The 25,934-nt window shown below is 45.2% G+C and overlaps 2 protein-coding genes across 2 annotated transcripts in view; one reads left to right on the forward strand and one right to left on the reverse strand.

Moving 5' to 3' along the window:
- LOC135214537 (uncharacterized) overlaps window positions 1–16,340 on the reverse strand; it is an 82,490-nt gene extending 66,150 nt beyond the window's left edge. The window contains exon 1 of the mRNA XM_064248912.1: window positions 16,196–16,340. Within this exon, the coding sequence (XP_064104982.1) occupies window positions 16,196–16,340 (145 nt within the window). The remainder of the gene's footprint in view (window positions 1–16,195) is intronic.
- LOC135214722 (gastrula zinc finger protein XlCGF17.1-like) overlaps window positions 100–25,934 on the forward strand; it is a 35,679-nt gene continuing 9,844 nt past the window's right edge. Inside the window, exon 1 of the mRNA XM_064249051.1 lies at window positions 100–245. The gene's annotated coding sequence lies outside the window, so the exon portion shown is untranslated. The remainder of the gene's footprint in view (window positions 246–25,934) is intronic.

Here is a 25,934-nt window from a genome sequence, read left to right on the forward strand (position 1 = left end):
ATATACATAGAAGATTGACGCCATCTCGACGTTTGCGGAGTCACTCGTGTAAACAAACATTCCCATTTCCTGTGCTAAATCCGCACACCACTCATACCCACAGACACCGGGACACTTTCTTTACAACAATCTTAAATGACGATTGTGTTTATATTTGCGTCCAGGGAAACATGGCGATTGTTCAGGAAGAAGAAGAAGAGTGCACTAGATAACATTTAGATAATTAGTTAAACACCAGAATAAGGGTATGAATTGCATGTATTTATTACTTATTCATAATAATTCATTTGAAAATATTCATTGTTGTAAAAGTAACCAGATTCCTGACACAAATTTCATCAGTTTTGCTGAGAACATCAGCTACAGTGTTGTTCATGCTTTCCTGTTTTTTTTATCAGTGTTGCCAATTGTTTTGTGTTTACCTTCCAAACTTGGCATAAGTCTTACATAAAATCATGGAAGTTAGTGAATTTAGCATATCTATGTGATATATATATACATAAATATTAGAGTAATTTTATCATTATTGCATTACAATGACATCTAGAATTCATGGAAACAGTTTGTAAAGGCATTGGCATATGTATCAAGTTCCACTAAATTGGCAATGAAGAATTGCCATTCATAGCACGCATTAAATGTTACTTTTGTACATGCAACTTCCCCGGCAGATATATACTTAGCTTATGTCTCTGACGTCCGACAGAAATTCGAATTTCGCGGCACACGCTGCAGGTTAGGTCCAGGGGATCCTACCCCCCTGCCGCTGGGTGGCAGGTAATAGGAACCATTGCACCCGTTCTGACCTCCAGATTTCCTTTTCTCTGTCGGCGGTAGTTGGTCAACAGATTGTTGTTGCTACCTCCTGACTTGATTTTCGTTTTTCATCGCCATTGATCTTCTGGGGCTGTTTCCTTTTTGCCAGGGAAGTACTGGGTCTTTGGTTCGGCTATCGCTTTTATTAACTTTTTTAATGAATTTGGCTTCGAAAATTTCACAAAGAATATATGACGTGTAAACGAACCGAAATTTTTTCGGTAACACTTCACATAGTTTGCAAGAAAGGGAAATATTTAATAATTTATTCATTAAGATGTGTAAATCAAGTGTTAGAATTTGATTGATGGAAATCAACTGACTTCCTACTTTAGGGAGTCAGTAAAGCATGTAACTAGATACCATTTCTTGTTTTAAAAGTTTTTTTGGATACTAGTACTAGTAACGAGGCAATTAGAGTATATTTAACAGTACTAGTCAGTGTTTGCATCCTCATTTCACCTTCTTACGTTTCGCAGAAAACTTCAAACTTCAAATTCTAATTGCAAATTTGCAAGACCAATGGATGTTTGGCTCAAAATGCGAGCTATTAAAAGGTAAGAAGTGATTACTAGTGTTGCCCCATTGCAGTGGAGGGTTGCGTCTGATTGGCTCTGTCTCGCCTCTCAGGCCCTAGACCTCCTTTTCAAGCTCCCAAGCCCAGGGGAGAAGGAATGGTCGAAAGCCGTAAGGAGGTTTTCAGAGAATCCCTCCCCCCACCTTTCATGGGCGTCCCCTTGGACAGGTTTTCAGTAAGCGTCCCAGAAAACTAGCCAAGGATAGCCATTGAAAAGGCAGCCTTACAAAAAAGTGTGTCTTCTTCATCTTACATCCGAAAAGAAACCGAAGGATGTATATGTTTGGAGTTGGATGATCTAGCGCGTTCTCTGGAAAACTAAGAAGAACACTGAGCAAGAGCCAGCCAGGAAGCCGATTTTCCATGCAAGCCTAGCGTGAGCCAACGTTCACCAACAGCCATAACCAGCGAGCCGCGTTTCCAGCAAACAGACTAGCGCGAGCCAGGCCCGTTCCTACAACCAAACGCGAGCGCCGACGTTCCCAGCAACTGAGGCGCGAGGACCGCGTTCTAGAAAATTTTTTTACTTTGCGCAGAAGGCGCCTTCAAAGAGACGAAGTGCTAGCCTGACCTGGCGTCAAATTGCGCCAGAAAAAGCAAGACAGGCTAGAGGCACGGAGCCCTTATAGTTAGAGTGGCAATCAGAACGATCCTTCCATTGAACGTTTCCGGGCAAGAGGGCTCTTTCTAAAAGGGGTCTAGTAGGCGCTCGGAACTTCATCCGGGCCGCACGGGGACCTTCCACGCAAGCGGAAAACGTTCCAGGAGCGATCCTTCCTTTCTTTCTAGGCGTGCGGAACATTCAGGCGCGCAGAATCTATCCAGGCCGGCCTATGGTCCAAGGCAGGAGCCAGGCTGTAGGCGCAAGGAAGCCAGACTATTCCAAATCTTCTTATGAGAGAGGTCAGTTCACGAGGGGCTCCTTCTTTGAGTTTTTTAACCTTGAGCAACTTTCCCCCCAGGTCAAAGGTGCAAGATCTCCGCACCAGGCGGCCCGTGAGCTTTTGGTCAGAAGGATTCCTGGATAACGAAGAGAAGCCGATTTTTTCATTATTCAGAAGAACTCCTGTGTTTTGGCAAAGTTTCCTCTCAAATGGCGACTCTCTTCCGTTCATTTCATGCTCTTCCCTCGTTATGAAGAGGCAAGAGCTTTGGGAGTTTTTCTTATTTAAGAATCTCAAGCGACGTTTTGTGGGGGTATGATGGGGCGGATAGGAATATCACTTCTTCCTCACAAGAGGAGAAAAACCGTAAAGCCCTACAGAATGAACAACGCGGAAACTTCACAAATCCCTCTTCTTCCCGAGATTTATGGAGGAAATCACGAAGGAATTTAAAGAATTCCTGGATTAACTTCCTTCCTTAACGGAGATAATTTATAGATGGCTTTCTATGCGTTCTAATTACGAAAAGATGAAGATAACTTAAAATTTTATTGCCTTTCTCTATCTGCCCGCGGCAGGGGAAGAAGGTAGTAGTAGTATTGCTGTAAGGAGAATACCGATAGCGGCAAATCAGCACATACCGTAGTTTACTTCTTTGCTGAGGCAACTCAATTGACCAGTATTCCTTTCCAGGAATTGTTTTCCTAGGAAGGACTATGCTTAAAGAATGGGATTGTTTAAGACAACACCTACTTAGCTTCTAGATTTTATCGAAGCCTTTGTTTCCGGCTTAAATTAATTGCATTTTCTGGGCTCCAGCTCGTGTCCGGCTGACGCGACGAATATCCTTTAATCTATTTATTCTTTTCTAGGGTAAATGTACCTAAACCGAAAACCAATGAGGGAATTTCAGGTATGGAGGGAGGCTGTTTTCCACTTTCCGCCACCCCGGTGGAACTTCAGTCAAGTGGGCCTCAGAGCATTCTGTCAAAAAGGCCTGGGTTGGAGCTGGTTAACGCCCAACCCTCCCCCATCCAGACCCTTCCGCCAACTTGCCTTCCAACGAATTGACTGGAGTAATGCGGAAGGATCTCCTTCCGAATGAAAGGGCTATAGCGAGAGTCCAAAGGTTAAGGCAAAATTTCAAGGAACGCTTGTTCAGCGTGCCAAAGAAAGGCTCACAAAAAAGAAGGTAATCTTAGACATTGGTCCCGCTTAAACTTAGCCATTCGCTGCACCAAGTTCAAGATGCTCACGATCTCGGCAGTGCGGACCTTACTTCCCCGCGTGGGGGGCCGTCACCACCCCTCTATCGATCTTTACGAACGACCTTACGATCATAATCCCTATTGCATGACAACTTCCGTCCGTTATCTGGGTTTCAAGATAGGAGACGGGGCCGAACATTCTCCTTCAAGGTAGTTTTCCTTTCGGGCTCAACGTTAGCACCCAGGGAGTTTTTACGAAGCTGGGCGGAAGTAGTTAATTCAACCCCACCTCGAGGCGCAAGGGGTTGATGGTAGTAGCGTATCTCGACGATTGTTGGTTGATCTGGGCCTCAACAGTCCGAAGAATGCAACAAAGCAACACTGAAAGTGATTCAGTTTCCTGGAATTATCCTAGGCTTCAAGGTAAAACAAGGACCAAATTCACAGACTCACTCCAGAGTCCAAACTTTCAGGTGGCTAAGGCATTCCAATGGAATCTATCCTCCTCCCATACTCTGTCCGATTCCATCATCCAAAAGGAAGGAAATAGCGAAGTCCAGTTCAAGCAATTTCTTGAGTCACAAAGGCCTGGCTTCAAGAAGATCTTCAGGAAAAGGATTCCTGGGTTCTCTCCAGTTTGCCTTCAAGGTGACGAACATCCTAATGAAACGCCAAACTGAAAGAAGCCTAACCAGAATCTGGCGCTCACGAGCAAATGTCAGGTTCCAGGACAAACAATTTCCTCAGTCCCCTCTGATTCTAAAGAAGCGACTCCAGGCCGTGGGCGAAAGTCAAGAACGTTGTCAGTGGTCAGTGCCCCTTCAGTTTCCTCCACCAGGGATCACGCCATCCACACAGAACGCTTCATTAAGCGGCTTGGGGAGAATTCCCATTCCCTTCAAGAAGGATTTCAAGGAACGTGGGTTCACCTCAGTTCCGTCATCTTTCCCATATAAACTCTACTGGAAGCAATGGCAGTGTTCTTGACTTCAAAAAATAATCTAAAAAGGTTACGTTCCCGCCGAAAATATCTACCCACATAAAAAAGGCTAGTCCTGGGACAGCGCAGTGGGGTAGTACATTGTATAAAACCAGAGGAGGGTCTCCAAGTCACGTCATCTAAATCATGTCATGGTAAGCCATATTCTCCATGGCGGACCAAGGTTTCAGTTGGCAATCTCTCCTCCCACTCACATAGCTGGAGTGAGAAAGCGTCATAGCAATGCCTCTATCCCGAGCAGTTAACCTCTAGAGTCGGAATTGGTCCAGTGGACCACAGTTTCGTTGCCAATGGATTCTTCAGAGAGTTCCAAGGTCTAGCAGGTTTGGATCTCTTTCGCATTCCCAAGCGAACCACAAACTTTCCGTGTTTTATGTAGCCCCAAACCTGGACCCGCCCTCTCGGCCTATGCCACGGACGCCCTGGCGCTAGACTTGGAACAAAACCTTGGGAAAGATTTATATCTTTCCTCCAGTGATAATCTTTCTCATGAAAGTGTTGAAGCAAACTCAGGACATTCCATGGTCAAGTGGCTCTAGTAGCCAACCCGAGAATAACCGAAAAAAATAAAAGAGAAAGAGCAAAGGAAAAAAAAAAAAATCAAAAAAACAAGAAAAAAGAAGGACCGAAGGGGAAAAAAAAAGAAGCAGACAGGGGGAATGTTAAAGGAAAATGAAAAAAAAACCCAAAGTACAGACAAAAAAAAGGCCCAGAAAAGAAAAAAAAAGAACCAGAAAATAAGGAAACATAAAAGGATTAAAAAAAATAAGAAAAAAACCCAGCGAAAAACCCAGGAGATAAACTGATTAAAAAAAAAAAAAAAGGAAGGAACAAGAAAAGTAAAACCCCAAAAAAAAAAAAAAAGTAAGAAGCCCCAGTAAGATATGAAAAGGAAACACCCCCCCCACCCCTTTTTTTTAGAGTGTGCCGCCCCCCCCACCCCCCCCCCTGGCCGAAGAGCAATTGGTACCCTATCAATTCAAGGAACTGGGTCTTCGCCCTTCTTCGGATCCCCAACCCAGGCTTCCTCCCAGGGTCAGTTACAACGAAACCCTTTAACTCGCTTCCTTCGCAGGATTCTCAAAACCCTAACTTTATGGATTTCATGAAGTTTAGGCAGCGAAAAGGGATGCAGAACAATTGACCCCTCAGAATAATTTCCTCTTCTTTGGAATCCGATAAAAAGACATTTCAACTTTTGAGAACCGTACGATGCTGCTGTCAAAAAGTTAGTCAACCATTCCTGAAAGAATCAGATATTAAGAATCATTGACAATCAATTCAGCTATATCCTTTTTCACGATACCTTATTTGAAAAAGGCTTAGCAGCTAGCACATTTCGACGAAAACAAAATCAGCCTTGAAAAAGATTTTTCAATTTTGGGTTCAACATGTAACTTGACAAGATTCCTACTTCTCGTCTATTTACCCAAGGCGTTAGTGCTAGACTTTAGACCTTCTGTAAGGCCTACGTCAGTATCATGGTTCTTAAACGATGTTCTAAAACTGGCTTCAGAAACCAATAAATTGACACATGCACGTTTATAATGCTCTTAAGAAAAACCCCTCTTTTTATTCAAGCTTGGCCTCAGGAGCTAGAATTTCAGAACTTGGTCGGTACTTTATCCCAGAGATCCGGATCATTATTCAGTTTCCTTCCCACAGGGGAAGATGCTACTTTCCCTCCGGAACGTAACTTTATAGCTACATGAAGATTTTTGTTTAAAGTACGGAGCATTGTATAATAAACTTGATTATTATAATGAATCCTTTGAATGAGGTGGGAACCATGGAAGGGTACTAGCCCCGTTCCAACAAGACGTATCTCTTTGCCCAGTTTTCAACCTTGGAGATCCCTTTCGAATCTAGGACCTCCTCCATCCTCATCGGGTCCTCTCTTTTAGGAGAGCAAAAGGTGGCACCCTTTTATCTATTAAAGGCCTCAGGCCAACAAATCCTGTACTTCATTAAACAAGCCAATCCTGACTCTTTCCCTAAAAGCACATAGGATGTTCAGGGGGCAAAAGGTAAAGCCCACCTCAATTAACTATTTCCAACATATGAACTTCGATGAGATTGAAAAAGTAGAACTGGATGGAAATCGCCAGACATGATTTTTTCGAAACACTCAGTACCTTAAAGTCCTTGGAAGCTCTTGAAATTTTCAGCAGTTCCGCAGCGGGGAACCATAGTTTCCCCTGAACGTCTAGCTAATCTTTAGTAGAAAGAATCCAGTCCTCCGTTTCTACCTGCTTCACCCGAACAGTTTGTCTATTTCCTACCTTGGTTCCATTTACAGGGTCCACCTTGTGGTTCTTAGCTGCTTTTATGATAATGTGGGTGGGTGTCCCTTATTTTTTTTGCTAGGGACACCTCACCAATTGATTGATGAATATTGATATGGTGGATGCATCCGCCCCTTTATTTTTATGCTAGGGGAAATACATCTTATTATAGTGGTTACGGGTTTTTGTAATATTAAGGTTAATATCCATTCCTTTATTAATATGATTTATGGTTGAGTTTGTTTGTTCAACTTTTGTTATGTTTAACTTGGCTCCCCCCCCTGTCAATTTTGTATCAGAAACTTCTTTACACAGATACCATTTTGGTACATATATGCCATATTAACCTCTGTATATTATGTAAATTAAACCCTCAAGTTAAGAAATATTATTAGAATTAAGTGTAATTTAAGCAATAGTTTCTATTTTTGTACCACTGTGGTATTATTGTATTCCGTTATTAGGCAATTAATTATTTCTTTTATTTTTATTTTAATCTTTTTATTTGAGGAACCTCTTTTTAATTTTGTTGATTTTCTTTTAACAATCTGGTGGCTATTTCTTTTCCTGTACGATTTTTTCGCGCCAGCGACACGAGCTGAGTCCCAGAAAGGGATTTTGATGTAAGGAAAAAATCTTCTTTCTGGGGCCGATTGGCTCGTGTCGCCAGCGAAATCCCCGCCCTACCCATCCGCCCCATCGTTTGAATGGATAGCTGGCAACTCTCTGAAGAGTAAGGCCAGAATGGCTTAACGGAGGGACTGCTATCGCCATATCGCTTAGAACCAACGCAGGTACCATGTTAGATGTCGGTCCATGATTGGTCTAGTAACATGTGGTTCCCTCTCCTGCGTGGGATGGAAATAACTAAACCGTGTCTCTCCCCTACCCAATCGAGGCGTTTTTAGCCTCGGATTGAGGGGATAAGTGTTAAGCAAACATAAATAAAATATTGTCTGCCTTTTTGCTTAGAAGCTTTCAATAAAAGAAAGGAATATTACAACATTTCAATGGGGGCTGATTTTTTACCGTAGGGTAAACCTTATTAAAGGATTCTAAGCCGCAGCGGAAACTCTATATTTATTGATCTTGCTCTCATGCTTACTGGAAGCATGGGCTTATTTAGTAGCAATGACTTAGTGAGAAGATGAATGTTAGTAGAGAATTCACTTTAAGACTACGGTATGGTCTAAGTCTTATGCACAATACCGAGGTTAACATACAGGAATTTCCCCCCCCCCTAGTAATCCTTACAAAGTTTTTCCTAGATTTAATGCTGTTTACCCACAATTGTGACAGTAGATAAAGGATTCTAAAACGGCAGAGCACGATATATAAATATATTCTCTCCAATCCTTTTGAGAAACGCACAACAACCTTTTTAGAATCTGGAGTATTGCTCCAAGAGAAGATGGGTGAGTTCGGTATGGGAAACATTCTCTTAGTGGTAAGAAGTTGTTTCCGGTTTCCCCCCTGAATGGACTATAACTACGTATATAAAACGTTTTTTCCCTTACTAGGGAGAACGGAATTAACATGTGCAGGATGTCGGGATAACCATACAAAGGCACAGATGTTTCTGGCACATAACCTAAAACAAAAACGAGAAGGAAGCGCTCCAGCCTGGTGCAAAATTGCGCCAGAAGCACCATCCAAGAATGCTTTTTCTCGGGGGTTTTAAGGCGAGTTATTAACCCCTAAGAAAGTCCAGTGAGCCTCTCGGACAGCAGGCTCGGTAACGGCAGAAGATTCCGTTCCTGATTCCGTTACCCATTTAATCGGAAAAGGTGGTCGGGGCCTTACTCAAGGAACGATGAAATGATTTATTTTAATCACTTAGGCCAAGTTCCACGACTCTCTTCATAATCGCAAGAAAGGCATCGAGAATCCTTTTTCCCCTTTTCCGCCTCGTTCGCACGTTTGAAACAAAGAAAGGAACCTATTTGGGGAACAGCACACGGAACGTATCGAGCCTTAAGATGGTTTCGATGCAAGATTTTGCAATGTCCGTTGAGAACCTTCTCGATCGAAGATAATAACTGTTAACGTATGTCTAACAGTTTATTTGAAAAGAGTTGTGAGAACCTGTCGGAAGGAAGTCTTCTACATAAGATACTTTCGCAAGGTAGAAGCCGAACAGGCTTCCTATAGACTTGCTTCCTTTTCCTCACCAAGCCAAGAAAGGTAGCAATATACGACTCTTTAATTTAAACAAGGAAGGGGAATAAACTTTAGTCTTTTTTTTCCCCTAGTTATAAATTCTTAAGCCGAAATATTAAGAATAAAAATGGGCGTCAAAGACAAAGGAAGAAAGGATGAATGCCTCATTGTTTTTGGCCTTAGAGATGGTTGGATTCACAGAAGTCACCGTTCCTTCTCACAGCAATGTTTTCGTAAGGCTTTTCCAAGAGTTAATCTGGATATTCTAGTCAGAATCTATTATAAATAGACCTGAAAAACCTCTCCACTCTGAGTTCTGTCCGGGTGGTTGCAGACTGACCAGAAGGTGGGTACATGAATTGAGAGGATTTTTCAAGGTAAATGACATAGTCATGGCTAAGACATAGAATTTGCTGCAGATCGTGCTAGAATGGAATTGACGGAAAACTAGTTCCATCGTTCCGATACCTCTGTGAACCACATACGCAAGGTTTTTCTTTACCAACTTTCAGAGGGAAGAACTCACCTATGTTAAAAATAGATCTGCTATCAAAGAACGCAGTAAAAGGCTATACTCTGTTTCTCTAACAAGGGGAAATTGAAGATAACAGAGGATTAAGATCTTCGGGAATCTTATAACGATACTGCAATAACGACAAGAGTTAGGATATCATGCTACGTTACGAATGGGATCTTTTTTGTGGCCTACCAAGATTCCGTGGTTCCGGACAAAATGGAACTGCTCCCTCATCAAACTTCATTTTCTTTGAGACAAAGTTTATGAAGGAAATTCTTTGTTTCTTTTTAGGCCCTACAAACGACCAAGAAGACAACTTGAATTTTTTTGTTTTTTTGCATTGGGAATCTCGGCATCAGATTCAATGGAGACTCCGGCAAATGGGTTTCTTTGCCAGCATAGTATGTCTGGCAAAACAACTAAAAAAACCCTCTATATCCTGACGCCAGACGCTTTTCAGATAGAAGTTTCGTTGGCCCCAGGCATGGGTACTTACTTATTTTCATCTACAGAAGGAATGGATTCTGGTTTAAAACGTTTGCCTACAGAGTCTGCCGGGGTGCGATTGAAGGCTCGAAAATGCTTCCCAGAAGGTATTCAGACAAGGATTACCAATAAGAGCTAGAAATCAGGGTTCCGCCCAATTTCCACTCGGAGTACGCCTTTCGACTTCCAGACTCCTTCCCTTCCTTCGGGCAAGGATAGGGAAATTGCCCAACCGAACGGGAAACCTCATCAACATGTTAAGAAGAGAATCACGTTAGCAAACAAAGGGTATTCACGAAGGATCCTCCGCAGAGGAAGACCTTCTCTCTCGTATTGTTAGAATATCCTGTCCTCTACTGGAGTTTTTTAGTACCTGACTACAACTTCACCTCCCCCGTTGCCAGTGGGGCCAAAAGCTCAACAGGGGAAGAACTTTCCTTCGACCACCCTTCTCCAGTCTCCTGATAAACTATGTGGTTGTTCCATGGACTCTCGGAACAATGTAAGCGCCAGCCAGGCACCAAATGCCAATACAGGCGAAAACACCAGAGGCGGACAGTTCCAAGGAAAAACTCAAATGGTCATGGTCGGAGGATAACTGAGAAGGAGCGGGCCGGGCCTCCAACCTGGTCGCGAAATGCGCCAGAGGCGAACAAATCGGCCACGATATTAAGAGTGTCCCCGATGTGGTACATAATTTGCCAGACAGCCTAGAGACTCTTCCAAGCTTCGAAGCTCCCAAGCAAGTGTGGGAGGTAGCCAGCCAGGCCACGAGGCGCCCAGCCATGATCTAGGCGAGCCAGCCAGGCTCTAGAAGCCAGCCAGGTGCCAGGCACCCTTCAAAGGCTAGGCCCTCCAGTTCAGGATTGAGGGATCCATCCCGGCCCGGCAAGGCTCCTTCCAGTAAAGAGAAACCTAAAGCTCTGTCATGTAAGAGGGCCTAGTCCCCATTGATATGAACAAAGGTAAGGTCTCTTGCCTATGTAAGTGGGTCAGCCCCCATTGGCCACGATCCGAGAAGGCTCTGTTCGTGTAAGCGGGCTATCCCTCCCGCCCCCAATTGACATGATCCAGAAGGTTTGTCAGTCATAGGTCCCTACCCTCGCCTGAAACTCTTTGAGGCACAACTCTTGAGGCATGGCAGACCTCATAGACAGAATCATGAAGTCTTCTTGCCAGGCTCCAGGCGACCTTCCAGGCGCAAGGCAACCAATCCCAGACCGCAAGGCTCCAATCCAGGCCGCCGAGGCGCGAGCCAGGAGGGAGGTAGCCAATCAGGAGGCCCAGCCGAGGCGCGAGGCACCCAGCCAGGCGCGTAGGCGCAGCCCAGGCACGAGACACCATCCAGCGCGGAGGCGCCAATCCAGAAGGCGCGAGGCGCCATCCAGGCACGAGGCTCCAGCTAGGCTCTAGGCGCCATTCAGGCGCAAGGCTCCAGCCAGGCGCGAGGCGCTAGACAGGCGCTAGGCGCCTGCCAGGCACGAAGCGCTAGCCAGGCTCCAGGCTTCACCCAGAAGAGATCTATATCAAAGAACGCCCGGCCTTCTTGAGACAATGTGATCTCCTAAGCACTTGATAAGTGCATTGATGATACCTTCAAACAGCTGAGAATTAAAAGCGCATGAAGTGCGAGCTTTTCCAAATTCTTGTTCTTTCCTTAACAATATGTCATAAGGACATATTAGCTGTCACATACGGGAGATGCAACTCTGTGTTGACTTTCATTATCCGAAGGATGTCAAGATAACCTACGAGAGATCCTTCTCTCTTGGTTGATACGTGTCTGCGGATACATTGCTGGGATAGGGAGCTGATACTGATCCTTAACTATTGAGTTAAATTTTATTTAACGTCGTGTTTTTTCTGTGGGTTGTTTGAAAGGAGTTTGGGGATAACTCTTTTCAACTTAAGCACTAACCCTCGTGTTAGGATCAGGTGATCGGGATCGGTGTTGTGCTCCTTATTATGCCACTAGGCAGACCTACAAGAACTCTTAGCCATAGGTCACATCCTCGCTGAGGCTCTTGAGGCGAAGCAGATTCCTAGGCATTAGCCATGGAATCTTCCTCCTGAAAAAGTAGGAACCAAGGTTTTATTTATTTATTACCTACAACGTATGTTGTTTACCTGTCTATTCAGTAAATAGTTGTCTCTTACCCACCACCAAGGGTGTCAATCAGCTAAGTATAGTATATCTGCCGGGGAAGTTGCATGTGTAAGTGTTTACATAATAAAAATATGGAATGTTAGTCCATATATATAAAAGACTAAAACTAAAGAGGTCAACCAGATTGCTTGCAGGAATGTGATTAGACTAGAGATGCTAAAGATGACGTATACAATAAAAGTAGGCTAAGATAACATGCCGTCACCTGTAGTCATTCATTTGTTTATAAACTCTAGTCCAAGCTCCCTGCTTGAGACAACTACCGCGACCTATAATTCAAACGGCCTACGTGATCTGTAGCGTGTCTCATTTTGATTGTGTGTTCGTATGTAACTATGTCATCTGATTGTATGTTCATATGTTCGAGCTACTATCTGCTTCCTTCATAACTTGTAACAGAGATGGTAGACGGGCAGAATAGAGTTAGCTATCGTCATTAGAAGACCTGTACCTCTTTACCTAAGCTTTATCATGTAGAGAGAATAGAATTAGCCATCATCATTGGCAGAAGCTATCAAGCTATCATCATTAGAAGACTTGTACAATCATACCTGATCTTCACCATGTAAACTCAGAAGAATATATATATTTTTATACTTCGTGTTTTCTACAAGAACCTCCTTACCGAATCATCATGAGTTTAACACATCGTCGTCATAAACAAGAAGATAATACCGACTTCGTAAGTGATCTACAAACCCCAAGACACTCCATTGAATATGGAAGTGCAATACCAACCGACTTAGCGTAAGATTATCGCAAGTCTAACATTACCTCATAGGGCGCCTTATTATACAAGGCAACAGCCCTAAAACATGTACAAAAAAGGGATTTTGACGTAGGAAAAATCTATTTCTGGGCGAGGAAGCCGTGTCGCCCAGTGAAATATGTCTGCTTTAGCACTATTTCTAGTAAAATATTGCTATAATACCAGAGAACTGCTAAATTGGACATGTCAGAAGCTTCTGACTCGCTCACCTATATAAAAGGTGTCGGTATAAAACTGGGGCGAGTGTTAAACACTACCACAGCAACCCCTCCAATTAGCCTTTTCCTCATCAAAAGACCCTAAATACGTGGAGCCGACCCATAGGTCACACCTAGCTACCCCGTTGAAAGCGTCTGTGACGTCATACTTTTCGATAGCCATATCGTGTTCGTACGTTCGAATATAGCTATTTGTTCTTTTATTTTTATTCTTGATTACGGATCGTCAATCTACCTCTTCACCCAAGTTAAGTACTGGTTCCGCCCTTTTCAATATTTAGAGAGTGAATTTGCCTTTCGTTTTGCCTTTATTTAGGATTTTATTAGGCGTCACTTATAAGTAGCGGGCGGGCGGCAAGTCGCCTTTACGGCTTATCCTTGAATTGTACCGATTTCGAGTGGTCTTCCTCTCTGCTTGTAACATGTGATATTTCAGTACATATATTTATTTATTTATTTCTTGGGTGGCAGTTTTTAGTCGATCCTATTTTCGTTTATGTTTTGTTATTTTCATTATTTTCATGTTTTTCACGGGGGTCTTCATTCGAGCACGTTTCTTTATTTCGTGCTTCGCCGTTTATCCACCCCCCCCCCCCCCCCCCTGTTATTTTTAAGTTTAGTTTATTTCATTCAAGAATTTTCCCTTTTTTCTTTTCGTCAGCTTGCCGTTTCTTATCGTTGTGTCAGTAGGCAAGTAGTTTTTTCCCAGCTTTTGCGCCCACCGTTATCGAGTGGCCTTCATTGTGGTTTTATATTTTACGTAAGTTTATTTTAATTTCCCCCGTGTTAAAGCATGATTTTCTTTTAGCTTTAAGTAATTTCTTTTATTTTCTCTATGGTATATGTTGGATGTTAGGTCGGTTTAGCCTACATAGGCTATGCCTGCGTTTTTCCTCGTGATCTTTTATTTGCGAGGGTACGCTGCTCACGGTGATCGCACCCCATCAGCCTCCTCCCTCCCCCTCACGTGGGGCCCCCAGTAGTTGGGTGCTCCTCTCGCCTCCTCGTTGTCGCTGACAGCCGTTCCCATCAGCGGAGGGGGTGGGGGGGATGTAGAGGGTCCTCCAGGACCTTAGGTTAGTGGGTGTCGCTTCTCAAGCCGCCACCGCCTCCGGAGTTGATGATTGCTTTGCGTATGCAGCCTCGTCTTCCGTGGATTTGTTGCTCTCTGCTTCTTTCAGCTCCCGGAGCTTACATCCATCCGCCTAAAACATTCCCTCTCCGCATAAGGCGTATTTAGATTCCGGCTTCTCCTGTAGTCGTTGAGGGCTATGTTTACGGAAGTTACTCTTCCGTAGGCGGTGATATGATATTTTTTATTTTAGTTCTCTTTTTTATTTTTCTTTTCTTTTCTTTTTGCCACGGAACTTGCGGGTCCCATGTGGCCGTCCCGGGTTACTCCGTGTACCCCCACCCCGGGTCATAAAGCTCCGGGTGGTTTTATTTCTTACACAGTCCCCTGGACGTAAATATGTGAATATTATATATATAATATATATATATATATATATATATATATATATATATATATATATATATATATATATATAATATATATATATTCCTTTCTTTTGCCACGGAACTTGCGAGTTCATGTGGCCGTCCCGGGTTACTTCGTGTACCCCCCATCCCGGGTCATACAGCTCCGGGTTATTTTAATTGTTACAATACAATAAAGTTTTGTACATACTTACCCGGCAGATATATACGATGAATGGCCCACCCAGCCTTCCCTCAGGAGACAGGTGGAAGAGAAAATCTGGTGCTAGAACGGGAATGGTTCCTATTCCTGCCACCCAGCGGCAGGGGGGTAGATCACCTGACCTACCTGCAGCGTGTGCCGCGAAATTCGGATTTCTGTCGGACGTCAGAGACATAAGCTAAGTATATATCTGCCGGGTAAGTATGTACAAAACTTTATTGTATTCTAACAATATCATATTTGTTTCAGCCGTATAATTCTTAAAAATTAAAAAGACATTATTTCAGCCATATAACTACAGGCAGTCCCCGGGTTACAACGGGGTTCCCTTCTTGTGGCGGGATCACAAGCTTAAAAGCAAGCGGGCAAATCCCCCCCCCACCCCCCCCCCCCCCCCCCCCCAACATAAACTTAATCAATCCAGCTGCCAAACTCACCCTCAGTCACACTTTCCTCTTTACACTACTGAATACACGCAGGGCAATTGACCTACACTAACCCAAAAACAATAAAACTCCCAAAACACCTGTACTTATCAACCACTTCTTGACACACTCAGGGCGAGGAGCTGTACTGTCCACAACCCCACAACCAAGGACCACAACCCCACAACTCAACAACAACACAACAACCAGGGACCACAACAACAACAACCAAGGAACACAACCACAACTCAACAACACAGCAAACAACCAAGGAACAACCACAACCTAACAACAAACAAGGAATACAACCACTGCACAAACAATCACTAACACAAAAAAAAGACAAAAAGGTAACTCACACACCCACTAACACCACCAAGAAATCACAACAGCTCACTACAACCAACCCTCATCAACAACAACTTACACATAACTCAACAGAAACTCACAAGCACAACAACTCCAGAGCAAACAATATCAACTCACAACAACTAAACAACAAATCAACAAAACACAAAACTTAACTGACTATAGCTATCAATGCCTTCACAGACCGCTGCCGACACTACTGATTATCACAGCTTCTGACTAAAGACTTACTAAGACTGACTGAAAAACACAGAACTCAAACAGCTAACTCCAGCTGCACCAGCAGACAACCCATAACTCACTAACAGCCAACTATCCATACAGTTATCTCTCTCTCTCTCTCTCTCTCTCTCTATCTCTCTCTCTCTCTATCTCTCTCTCTCTCTCTCTCTATCTCTCTCTCTCCTCTCTCTCTCAGATGTTGTCAAATGGAACTCCATAACTCCTCCATATTTCCTCCCCTGTTACATTTGACAACATCTCCTTACACTCACAACACCCACGGATGTTTGGACGCTTGCCCCCTGGATCTTGTTTGAGGGCCCTCATACACACTCTCAGTTACACTGCCATCAACTTCTCCCAGACCACTTCCAGTCAGACTCCCATTACCATCTCCCTCACTACTATCCTCCCAAATCCCATTCACTATCTCATCTACCCCTTCCAACTCTTGTCCCAACATCTCTCGCAACACTGCCACCAAATCACTTACCTCATTTACACTCCTGCCAAACTCCCGAAGAGACTCATTCATACTGCCAACTACATCTTTACCACCTGATTCCCTTCCTGGTGAAATTTCACTAAACCCTGACAATTCAAACCCACACACACTATAAGTATCATTCCCCCCCTCAAAGTCATCCGTTTTACATGCCTTATCCACCATTTTTACCCTAACACTAACCCCTCTATCATGAAGTTCACGTTTCTCCCTTTCATTCCCTTTTCCTTACCTTCCTTCCGCTTTCTTCCATACCTCAACCAAAACACCGACCAACTGGCCGATCTTCCAACCCATTTGCTCACTGACACCTCTCGCCAACATTTCACTTTCACTTCAAACCACTTCACGTCATCACAATTCTCCGGCAACATAACTGCTAGCACACTGAGAAGGAACCCGAACCCAAACTGAAATCCCCTTAACACCTAGTTTCCCGAATGCCCAACCTGACTCATCCTCTTTTGCCTACACACACTCACCATGTGACCTTCCATTCCACATTCAACACATTTCGCATGCTGTTCTTTACACATCCTAGCATAATGCCCATTCTTCCCACAGTTGCCGCAAACCACATTCATACAGGTACCCCAATATCCACTAGCTATGTGCCCTACCTGTCCACACCTATAACATTTAATATCCCTATCTTTCTTACATTCGCTCACTAAATGCCCCGTTTGCCCACACCCGAATCACGCTCTTAACGCCCACCGACATTCATTCTTCCTGTGTCCTGGCTTACCACATCTATAACACTGCTGCTCTCGCTCACAACTAACTGACCCTACTCTTCCAACACTTGCACTCCTATCTCTTTTAGGGCTAACTACACTCACATTACTTGCCCTAACGCTCCTATCTACCACTCGCTCTGCCATTCGCCTTGGCCCTTCCAAAACTGCCTCCCTATAGCTCTTAAACTCTGGTACAACCTCAGTTACTTCAGTCCTAACACTAACACTCCTACTCTCTTTCATACACTGTCTAACTCATAATCCTCTACTGTCTCTAAAATGTCGTTCCACGCCAACCTTTCATTCGTCCACCGCATTTTCTCCTTACGTTTCAGATTCATAAACTCATATACACTCTCTGGTAGAGTAGCCAACAACTTTCGCACTAACTCCTTACACTCATTTATCCCTTCGTCCCCAAACTTTTTCCTGGCTAATGTTTCTAACTTACAGACATACATTGATGACGACTCACCAACATTCATTCTTGCCTCCTCAAAATCTTGCTTTCTCCTATATCTAAAGCTACTCTATCCTCTTTGCCTGTTCTATAATCCTGGCTTTCACACTCATATGGCACACTCCCTACACTCATCATTAACCCATACATACATACTCAACAAAAATCCTGTCAAAAAGCTACCTAACTCTCTTGCCAAGACTCTCTTGTTATCCTCATACTTAGCATCACAATACTTCTCATATTCCTTAAAAAAGTCTCCTATGTCCTTACTACCATATTCCTCATATTGTGCACATCAGGTACCTCTCTCATATAGTACACTGCTTTTCGTACTTCCTGCTCACTCTCACTCTCACTTTCACTACTTCCATTCTGACCTTTCTTTCCCTCTTCCAAATACAGCGAGTCCACTTCCATACTCACGTCCATACTCTTGATTACGCTCTTCTTACCCTTCTTTCTACCTACCTGGTTCTACTCACCACTTTCTAAATCACTCTAAGCCCTTTCCCCAATGTATTCCATCCTAGTCTCATCCTCTCCGTCACCCTTACGAACTTTCTTTCCCTTAGTCTTCTTCTTTTCCTCAGCCCCCTTCTTATTCTTGTCCTCAGGTTTATCCTTATCCTGTCTTCCCCTTCCTTCCCTTACCTATCACAACCAAATCACCTTCGTCACTCATTCTCTCATCCACTCGCCTTTTCACTTTCTTTACCACTCCTGGCCTGTCACAAGACCCAGTAGGCCTACCGCCTACAGCTCCCTCTCCCATGAATCCTTCATCATTTCCTGCATCATCTCTTGCACTGCATTCATCATTACCCCAAATTTTTCGTCCATTTTCTCAACCATTCTCTCTTCCGCTCCTTTCACCTCTTCTTTCATTTCCACTTTCGCACTCCTTAGCGTTCCTCTACCCTCAACCACTCATTCTCCACTTCCAATCTTTCCTTAGCTTTCCTCGCCAACCGTAACTCCTCCTTCAGCCTCTCTATCTCTCTCAACCCTTCCATCCTCACTTTCTCCACCAATCACACAACTCACTACCCCAATCATTCTGCAGCTACCGCACCAACAGTCCCTGTTCGGGCACCAAAAAATAATGTGGCGGGATCACAAGCTTAAAAGCAAGCGGGCCCCCCCCCCCCCCCCCCCCCCCCCCCCCCCCCCCCCCCCCCCCCCCCCCCCCCCCACATCCCCCCCCCCCCCCCCCCCCCCCCCCCCCCACATAAACTTAATCAATCCAGCTGCCAAACTCACCCTCAGTCACACTTTCCTCTTTACACTACTGAATACACGCAGGGCGATTGACCTACACTAACCCAAAAACAAAAAAACTCTCAAAAAGGGATTTTGACGAAGGAAAATTCTATTTCTGGGGGAGGACTTGTGTCGCCCGGTGAAAAATCCCTGTAGCTCATTTTTCCAAGTATAAATAGATCCTAAATATACCAGAGAAAAAGCTAGCATGGTATGCTGAAGTTACTACCCTCAGCGCGAGCACCCCCAGGGGCGTCGCTATAAAGTATAGGGGCGAAGTGGAAGCCACTACTCACAGGTCCTCTGCCAATTAGAAGATTCCTCTTCAAAATCCCTCCACGGTGGGAGCCGTTACAAGTGTCACCCACCTTACCTTCCTCTCACTACTACTACTAATACCCATGCGCGTTCTTCATTCCTGGAATAGACCACCAAACTTGGACTGGCTAGGGTGGGGAAAGCAAAAGAAGGAGGAGAAGGGCTGGGTTCACCGGGCAACACAGGTCCTTCCCCAGAAATAGATTTTTCCTTCGTCAAAATCCCTTTTCTGGGTTCGACCTGTGTCTGCCGTTGAAAAAGTATCTGAGAATTCCCATTCAAGCTAAACAGATACCAGACCAGTGTATAAAAGGGGGTTAATGAAACCTAAGCTTCATTTGAAAAATAAATTTAATGGTCTATAACAAGGCAAAAATTACTTATATACTACTTAAACTAGAACTTAAACTATGACTTAGAACTAGTAAAAACGAGAAAATATAATATGACAATGTACATTTATGGTACCTGAGCAATCTAGACGGGTATGTACACACAGTTCCTTAAAACCAATATGGTCTCGAAACCGAGGTTTCAATACTATATACATGTTCCGGTGGCGGGATGGTTAAGGCCCGGAAGAGAGAGGTTGGTGGGGAATACAAGCAAGTCAGGTAGGGAAGGGATAGTATTAGGGAAAGAATTAACAGAAAGGGCTAAGGAGTTAGTAAACTCAATCATTCAGGGGAGACTATGCTCCCTGCAGCCAATGTTGAGAATTTAAGGGCCTCTAGGTTTTTGAGATAGTTGTGTTTAAATACTGCTGGAGATTTCCAACCAGTATATCTCTTCAGGTCCTCAAAGTTCATATTTTGAAAATAGTAGTTAATGGAGGTAGCCACTGCTCAGATGTCATGGACGTGTGGGACTGAATCCGGATTGGCCTGTTTAATAAAGTACAGTATTTGCTGTCTAATACCCTTTAGAGAAATTGTCCCACCTTTCTCTCTAATAAACAGAGGGCCTGAAGATTTTTGGGAAGTCCTGGATAGAAAGGATTTAAGGGTACTGACAGGACACAATGATGTGTCCTGTGTGAGAGGAAGAATTTTCCAAGGAGTCCACCTGTTTTGTGGGTCCTCGTTCTTAGCCAGAAACTGGGATCGGGGGATAGCAGAACTTCACCTGACGGGAGGAATTCAACATGGCCTGGATTTCTAGAGAGAGCCAAGAGTTCAGATATTCTGGCACCTGAGGCCAGGGCCATTAAAAATAAGGTTTTCCTAAGAAGGGTTAAATATGAGCATGACTCATTATTAGTGTCTGAGGCTAGTTTAAGAACATCATTCAAAAACCAAGAGACCGTGTGAGGGCGGTCTATTGGTCTCAGACGGGCCCATGCTCTTGGAATCGAAGAGAAGTATGCGTCAGACAGGTTGATATTGAAACCTATCTGGAAAATCTTCCTTAAGGCTGATTTGATTGTAGTAATGGTACTGGCGGCTAGACCTTTCTCAAATAGAGATCTAAAGAATGAGATTGCCAGATTTGTGGTCATCTCATGAGCAGCTGAATCCTTTAGAAATTAGGCCAATTTCATTACTGCTGAATCATATTGCTTGATTGTTGAATCCCTTTTATCTGATTCTATGAATAGGATGTTTAAAGGATCAATACTAGCGTCCCTTTGAGCCACAAACTTCATGAAATCCATAAAGTTAGGGCACTGAGAACTCTTGAGGAAGCTGACACAGTCTGAGTTTGTACTGAGTCAGTTCTGGACGGGGGATCCGTTTGGGCCGGAGATTCAGTTCTAGAAGAAGCGGAAACCAGTTGCTCTTGGGCCAGTTGGGTGCCACTAATGCTACTTGTCCTGTGAAAGATCTCAGCTTGTGCAGGACCTTCATCAGAAGATTCACCGGTGGAAATAGGTAAATCTTCCACCAATTGTTCCAATCTATGGACATCGTATCTGTGGTGTAAGCTAGAGGGTCTAGGTTGGGGGCCACGTAGCATGGTAGTTTGTGGTTGACTTCCGTGGCGAAAAGGTCTACTTGAAGGTCCGGGATTTGATTGCAAATCCAACGGAATGACTTCTTGTCCAGGGACCACTCCGATTACAGCGGAGTTGTCCTGGAAAGTGCGTCCGCTATAACATTTCTTACTCCTGCCAGGTGAATTGCTGATAGGTGCCAATGATTCTTCTCTGCCAATGAAAATATTGCAATTAATACGGGATTCAGTTTGCTTGACCTGGAGCCTCCTCTGTTTATACAGTGGACTACTACTAGACTGTCTGTGACTAGTCTTATATGAACGTTTCTGGCCGGAGCCAGTCGTTTTAGGGTCAAGAAAACTGCCATTGCTTCCAGGATGTTATGAAACTGGCGGAATGTCTCCGACCATGTTCCTTGTACCCTCTTGTGTTGTGAATACCCTCCCCATCCACTCAGAGATGCGTCGGTGTGGATGGTTAAAGATGGCGGAGGGAATTGTAGGGGTACTGACTTGGCTAGGTTCTGGCGTTCCGTGCATGGACGGAGCCTTTTTGTCAAAATAGGTGGAATTGCTGAGACCTTGTCTCTGAGTTTGATGTTGCTCTCGTTCTCCAGACTCGATTGATATCCTTCAATCTGGCCTTCAACAGGACGTCCGTCACCGACGCAAACTGCAGCGAACTTAGAATCCTTTCTTGGGCACGCCGAGAAGCTTTCTTGTTTTTGAGGAACTGTTTCGTAGCCTTTGCCATCTCTTTGACCTTGGGTGGAAGGGATAGCTCGTGTTTGTTTAGGTCCCATTGGATTCCCAGCCATTGGAAGCGAGAGGCCGGGACAAGCCGGGATTTCTCTCTGTTTATCTGGAATCCCAGAAATTCCAAGAATTCCATCACCTTGGCTGTTGATTTGCGGCACTCATCGACGTTGGCTGCCCAAATGAGCCAGTCGTCTAGATAGGCTACTAACAATACCCCTCTCGTTCTTCGTTCTTGAACTATCGTCTCTCCCAGTTTGGTGAATATCCTGGGCACAATGTTGAGCCTGAACAGCATGACTGTTTTCCTAGCTTGAAACCTAGGTACGGAGAGAAGTTCCTTGCTATTGGAACATGATAGTAAGCGTCTGTAAGATCTATAGAGGTGGTGACGGCCCCACGGGGAAGTAAGGTCCGTACCTGTGAGATGGTCAGCATGCGGAACTTGTCGCAGTGAATGTATGAGTTGAGACGGGACAAGTCCAGAATCACTCTTCTTTTGTCTGAGTCCTTCTTTGGGACACTGAACAGACGTCCTTGAAATTTTAGGCGTCCCACTTTCTTTATGGCCTTTTTCTGGAGGAGATCTTTGGTATAGTCTATAAGATCTGCCATTGGCATCTGATAAAAACTGATTGGTGGAGGGGGCCCTTTCTCCCATTTCCACCCCAGACCTTTCGAGACTATACTGTGGGCCCATGGACTGAAGGTCCAGCGGTCCCGGAAGAGATACAATCTCCCTCCTACCTGCGGATTCTCACTGGTTAGTTGCAGGTCTGGTACCTCCACCTCCGTGGAAACCCCTACCTCTTGATCCGCTTTGTAGCCGGGAGTTACCTCTGGCCCTGCTACTTCCGGCATGCCTACTGTAGCTGCGAAAGAGATCTCGCGCTTCATAGGTAGGGTTGAAGGCTGGGGAGGTCATTATGGCTGAGGAGGTAGATGGTTTTGGGGCCGGAGGAGTTTGCACTAGTACAAACTGTTGTTGTGGAAGCGCCTTAGATGTTGACGGCTTGCCAACCTGAGATACTGGCACTGCTTGCACTGTTGTCTGTGGGCGAGAGGCTTGGTAAGGGTTGTATCTCCTTGCCTTCTTTTTGGTTCTGACCTGGTGTCCGGGCCCCTCAAACTTCCGTTTGAAGGGGGGACCCCAACGAACCCAAAGACTCTGGATGCCTCCTGGAAGATGTTGTTAACCTCCTCTTTGGGGAAAAGGTTTTCTCCCCACACTGATGACTTTATGAGCCTATTAGGCTCATGTCATATAGAGGCACCCGCCAGGACGTGCTTCCTACAAGCTCGTCTCGCCCCTGCAAAATCGTACAGGTCCGCTTGGAAAGTCTGCAACAGCGCTTTCGTCAGGACCCTGAATACTTGTTCGTCGATATGTAGATGCTACCAACTCCGCCGCAGTGACGGAGTTGATAGATCTTGCCAGTCTGGTTCTTGACTCGAATTCCGTCTTGACCAACTGGTCAGGAATCCTAGGCAGCTTCTCCGAGAATAGGTCAGAAGCGCAGTCCGGGTCGAGTTTACCTGTAGTAAACGTAGCCGGTGCGTCCTTCCAAAAGTCCAATCCGGTAGGGAAGAGAAGGGAGGTAGCCTCCGTCTCTCTCAGCACTGGTATAGGCTTATCCTCCGCCACTTCTTGCAGCGTCAACTCCGCCACCTTAGATGTACATGGTGACGGAATTCCGTCTGGGGTCACAAACATTGTGAAGTTCCCTTTGTGTGGCGTTAACTTCGTGTTAACGCAACCCCACTCGGAGAGGGTGCGGACCCAAGTAGCTTGACTTGTTCCCTCGGGAAGATCACTGTCTCCTTCGGGACTTTATCCACTCTGACTAGCGCATGTTTTGCTAGTCTAACAAAGCCAGGGAATGGAAATTAGCGGAAAGAGCTCAAAATCCTCAATCGGGCGGGTTCCGCACCCTTCAATAGTTAGCTTCCCATCCGAGAACGGGGCATGTAGTGCTAACTGCCATGGATTCTCCTTATCAAAAGGTGGAAGCTTAGACGCGTCCGGCACCATCATAGATAGCGCCGGGGTCCCGGAGTGGAGAAGTCCGGTCAGCATTTCCTCCAAAGACCTGATCCTCTCGGTCAGAAACGTAAATGCCTGGCCGGAGGTATCTGAGCCTGGGGCGAGTCGTATCGACTCAAGCCTCTGATCAATTACTCCACTAACCTTCGTCAGTAGAAGGTTAGTGAAGGCTTCTGGGTCAAATCCAGACTCCGCCGCCTTAGGATCGGTATTCATTCTCAACCCCATAGTAGTGGGGAGGATCCCTGGCAGCAGGCGACTGAGTGGTGGAAGTCAATGGCTGTGGGGCCGAAGACAACTCCATCGCCGCTGGCGGAGCTGGTTTAGATCCCTTTCACAAGGTCTTTGGTTTCAGTGATTTAACTTTAGGCGCGACTGAAAGCACTCCTGCAGGGGTGGGGGGGCCTAGAGAAGCCCAGGAAAGAAGAGGAAGAAGTAGGAGTAGGACTAAGGAGACTCGCTTCACTTACCTCCCCACCTACCTGTTCCTCCATGACCATGGGCTCCAAATTGATATTCATCGCCGCCACCTCCTCCATCACCAAGTTCTCCTGGTCGTCAGCGAGTGGCATCGTGGCTACCCGGATGGCTTCAATGAGGGGCTCGGCAATGTGCGCTGGAACCGCTGTCGTGGCTGTGGCTCCCTGGAACAGAAGGGAGCATAGTCCGGCGTCCAGGACGTACGGTTGGCCTTTCGGCACGTTCTTGCCGAACCCCGCAACCCATTTCCGGAGAGCAACCCTTGCCTCATGTCGGGCCTCGGAAGTAGCCTGTCAGGGAGGAACCCGAATTAATATTGTACCTGGTAATAGAGTCTGTATAGCAACCTTTCAAGTTATTATCGCAGAAATTCTTTGTCAATGATGCAGCAAAGATACTTACCTGCTCATCAGTCAGGAGTGACACCATCTCATAGCACACTGTGCATGCGTCTGGGTGCCAGACCATATAATTCTCCAACTGTACGGCACAGTTGGCATGTGAACGGCAAACAACGTGGCCGTACGGCTTGCCCAGAGAGGCAGGGCACCCTTCCGCCTGGTAACGAACCATCTGTAATTTGTAATTTATTTATGAGTACCGAACTTTGTCACCGAAGATTACTCCGAAGAGAGCATGCACCTTAAACTAGATATGGGTCAAGACTTATTCACTAATAATTTTCAATTAATTAAATGAATAAAGAATTACTTTGGATGTATTTGCCTGCTCCCGATTCCGTCCTCAAAGGGTAGATACAGGTCCGGTATGTGGAATATGAAATCTGCCGAACCGGAGAGAAGGAAAAACCCCCCTCTCTATTACGGTCGGCTGAGTCAGAAGGCTACACATTATCGTAGCCGAAGACCTGATCAACTTGTCATCCCCACTGAAGCAGGGAATAACATAAGGACGAAATTAGAGTGTTGGCAACACCGTGTAATACTCCGTCAACGGGTGTGAGGATGAGTCATACTCCGTCGGTACCTCAAGGGTCCGGAGCTGCTTATAGAGTAGTCCCCGAAGCTCCTTCTACTCAGTGTCTCATCTCTTAATGTTCCCTATAATGCCAGAGGAATTGGCTGAAGCGGCGGAACAGGGAGGATAGTTCCTTTATCTAAACCTGCACGCTCTAGTTTTAGGGGGAGCGTAACTCCCAGCCCGAATCCGTACCGGGGAGGGGGGGCGGGAACAAGGTGAAACGAGACACCGAGCGACGGAGCTGTATAATGTACAATCTGGAGCTACGTCCGCCGGCTGGTGCGGCACTAGTCCAGTATAAGTCCGCGGAGCCGTTTACTCGGAAACATAAGGATTACCTATAATACCGAAAACCCCTCCCCACACCCAACCCCCTCCTCTCCACTTATGTGAACTCGAGCGGTCTTTCATCGATAAGACTACTAGTACCTTGAGTTATAGGGCTCGGTCAGACCGAGCTAGGAAGTGGGGGGGTGGTATATGGTGTGGTCGGTCATGATCGCCTGGCCACCCACCCGATCAGAGATAGACCTTTACCGAGGTTATGTAGCCTACTACTTCATAGGTAGTGGGCTGACTGGGCCTATGGCCCGTCGCGGTTGGTCAGTGGTCATGCTTGATCAGGAGGCTATGGCCTACTACCGGGT

The sequence above is a fragment of the Macrobrachium nipponense genome, chromosome 46 (assembly GCF_015104395.2).
Source record: "Macrobrachium nipponense isolate FS-2020 chromosome 46, ASM1510439v2, whole genome shotgun sequence".
NCBI classification, from domain to species: Eukaryota; Metazoa; Arthropoda; class Malacostraca; order Decapoda; family Palaemonidae; genus Macrobrachium; species Macrobrachium nipponense.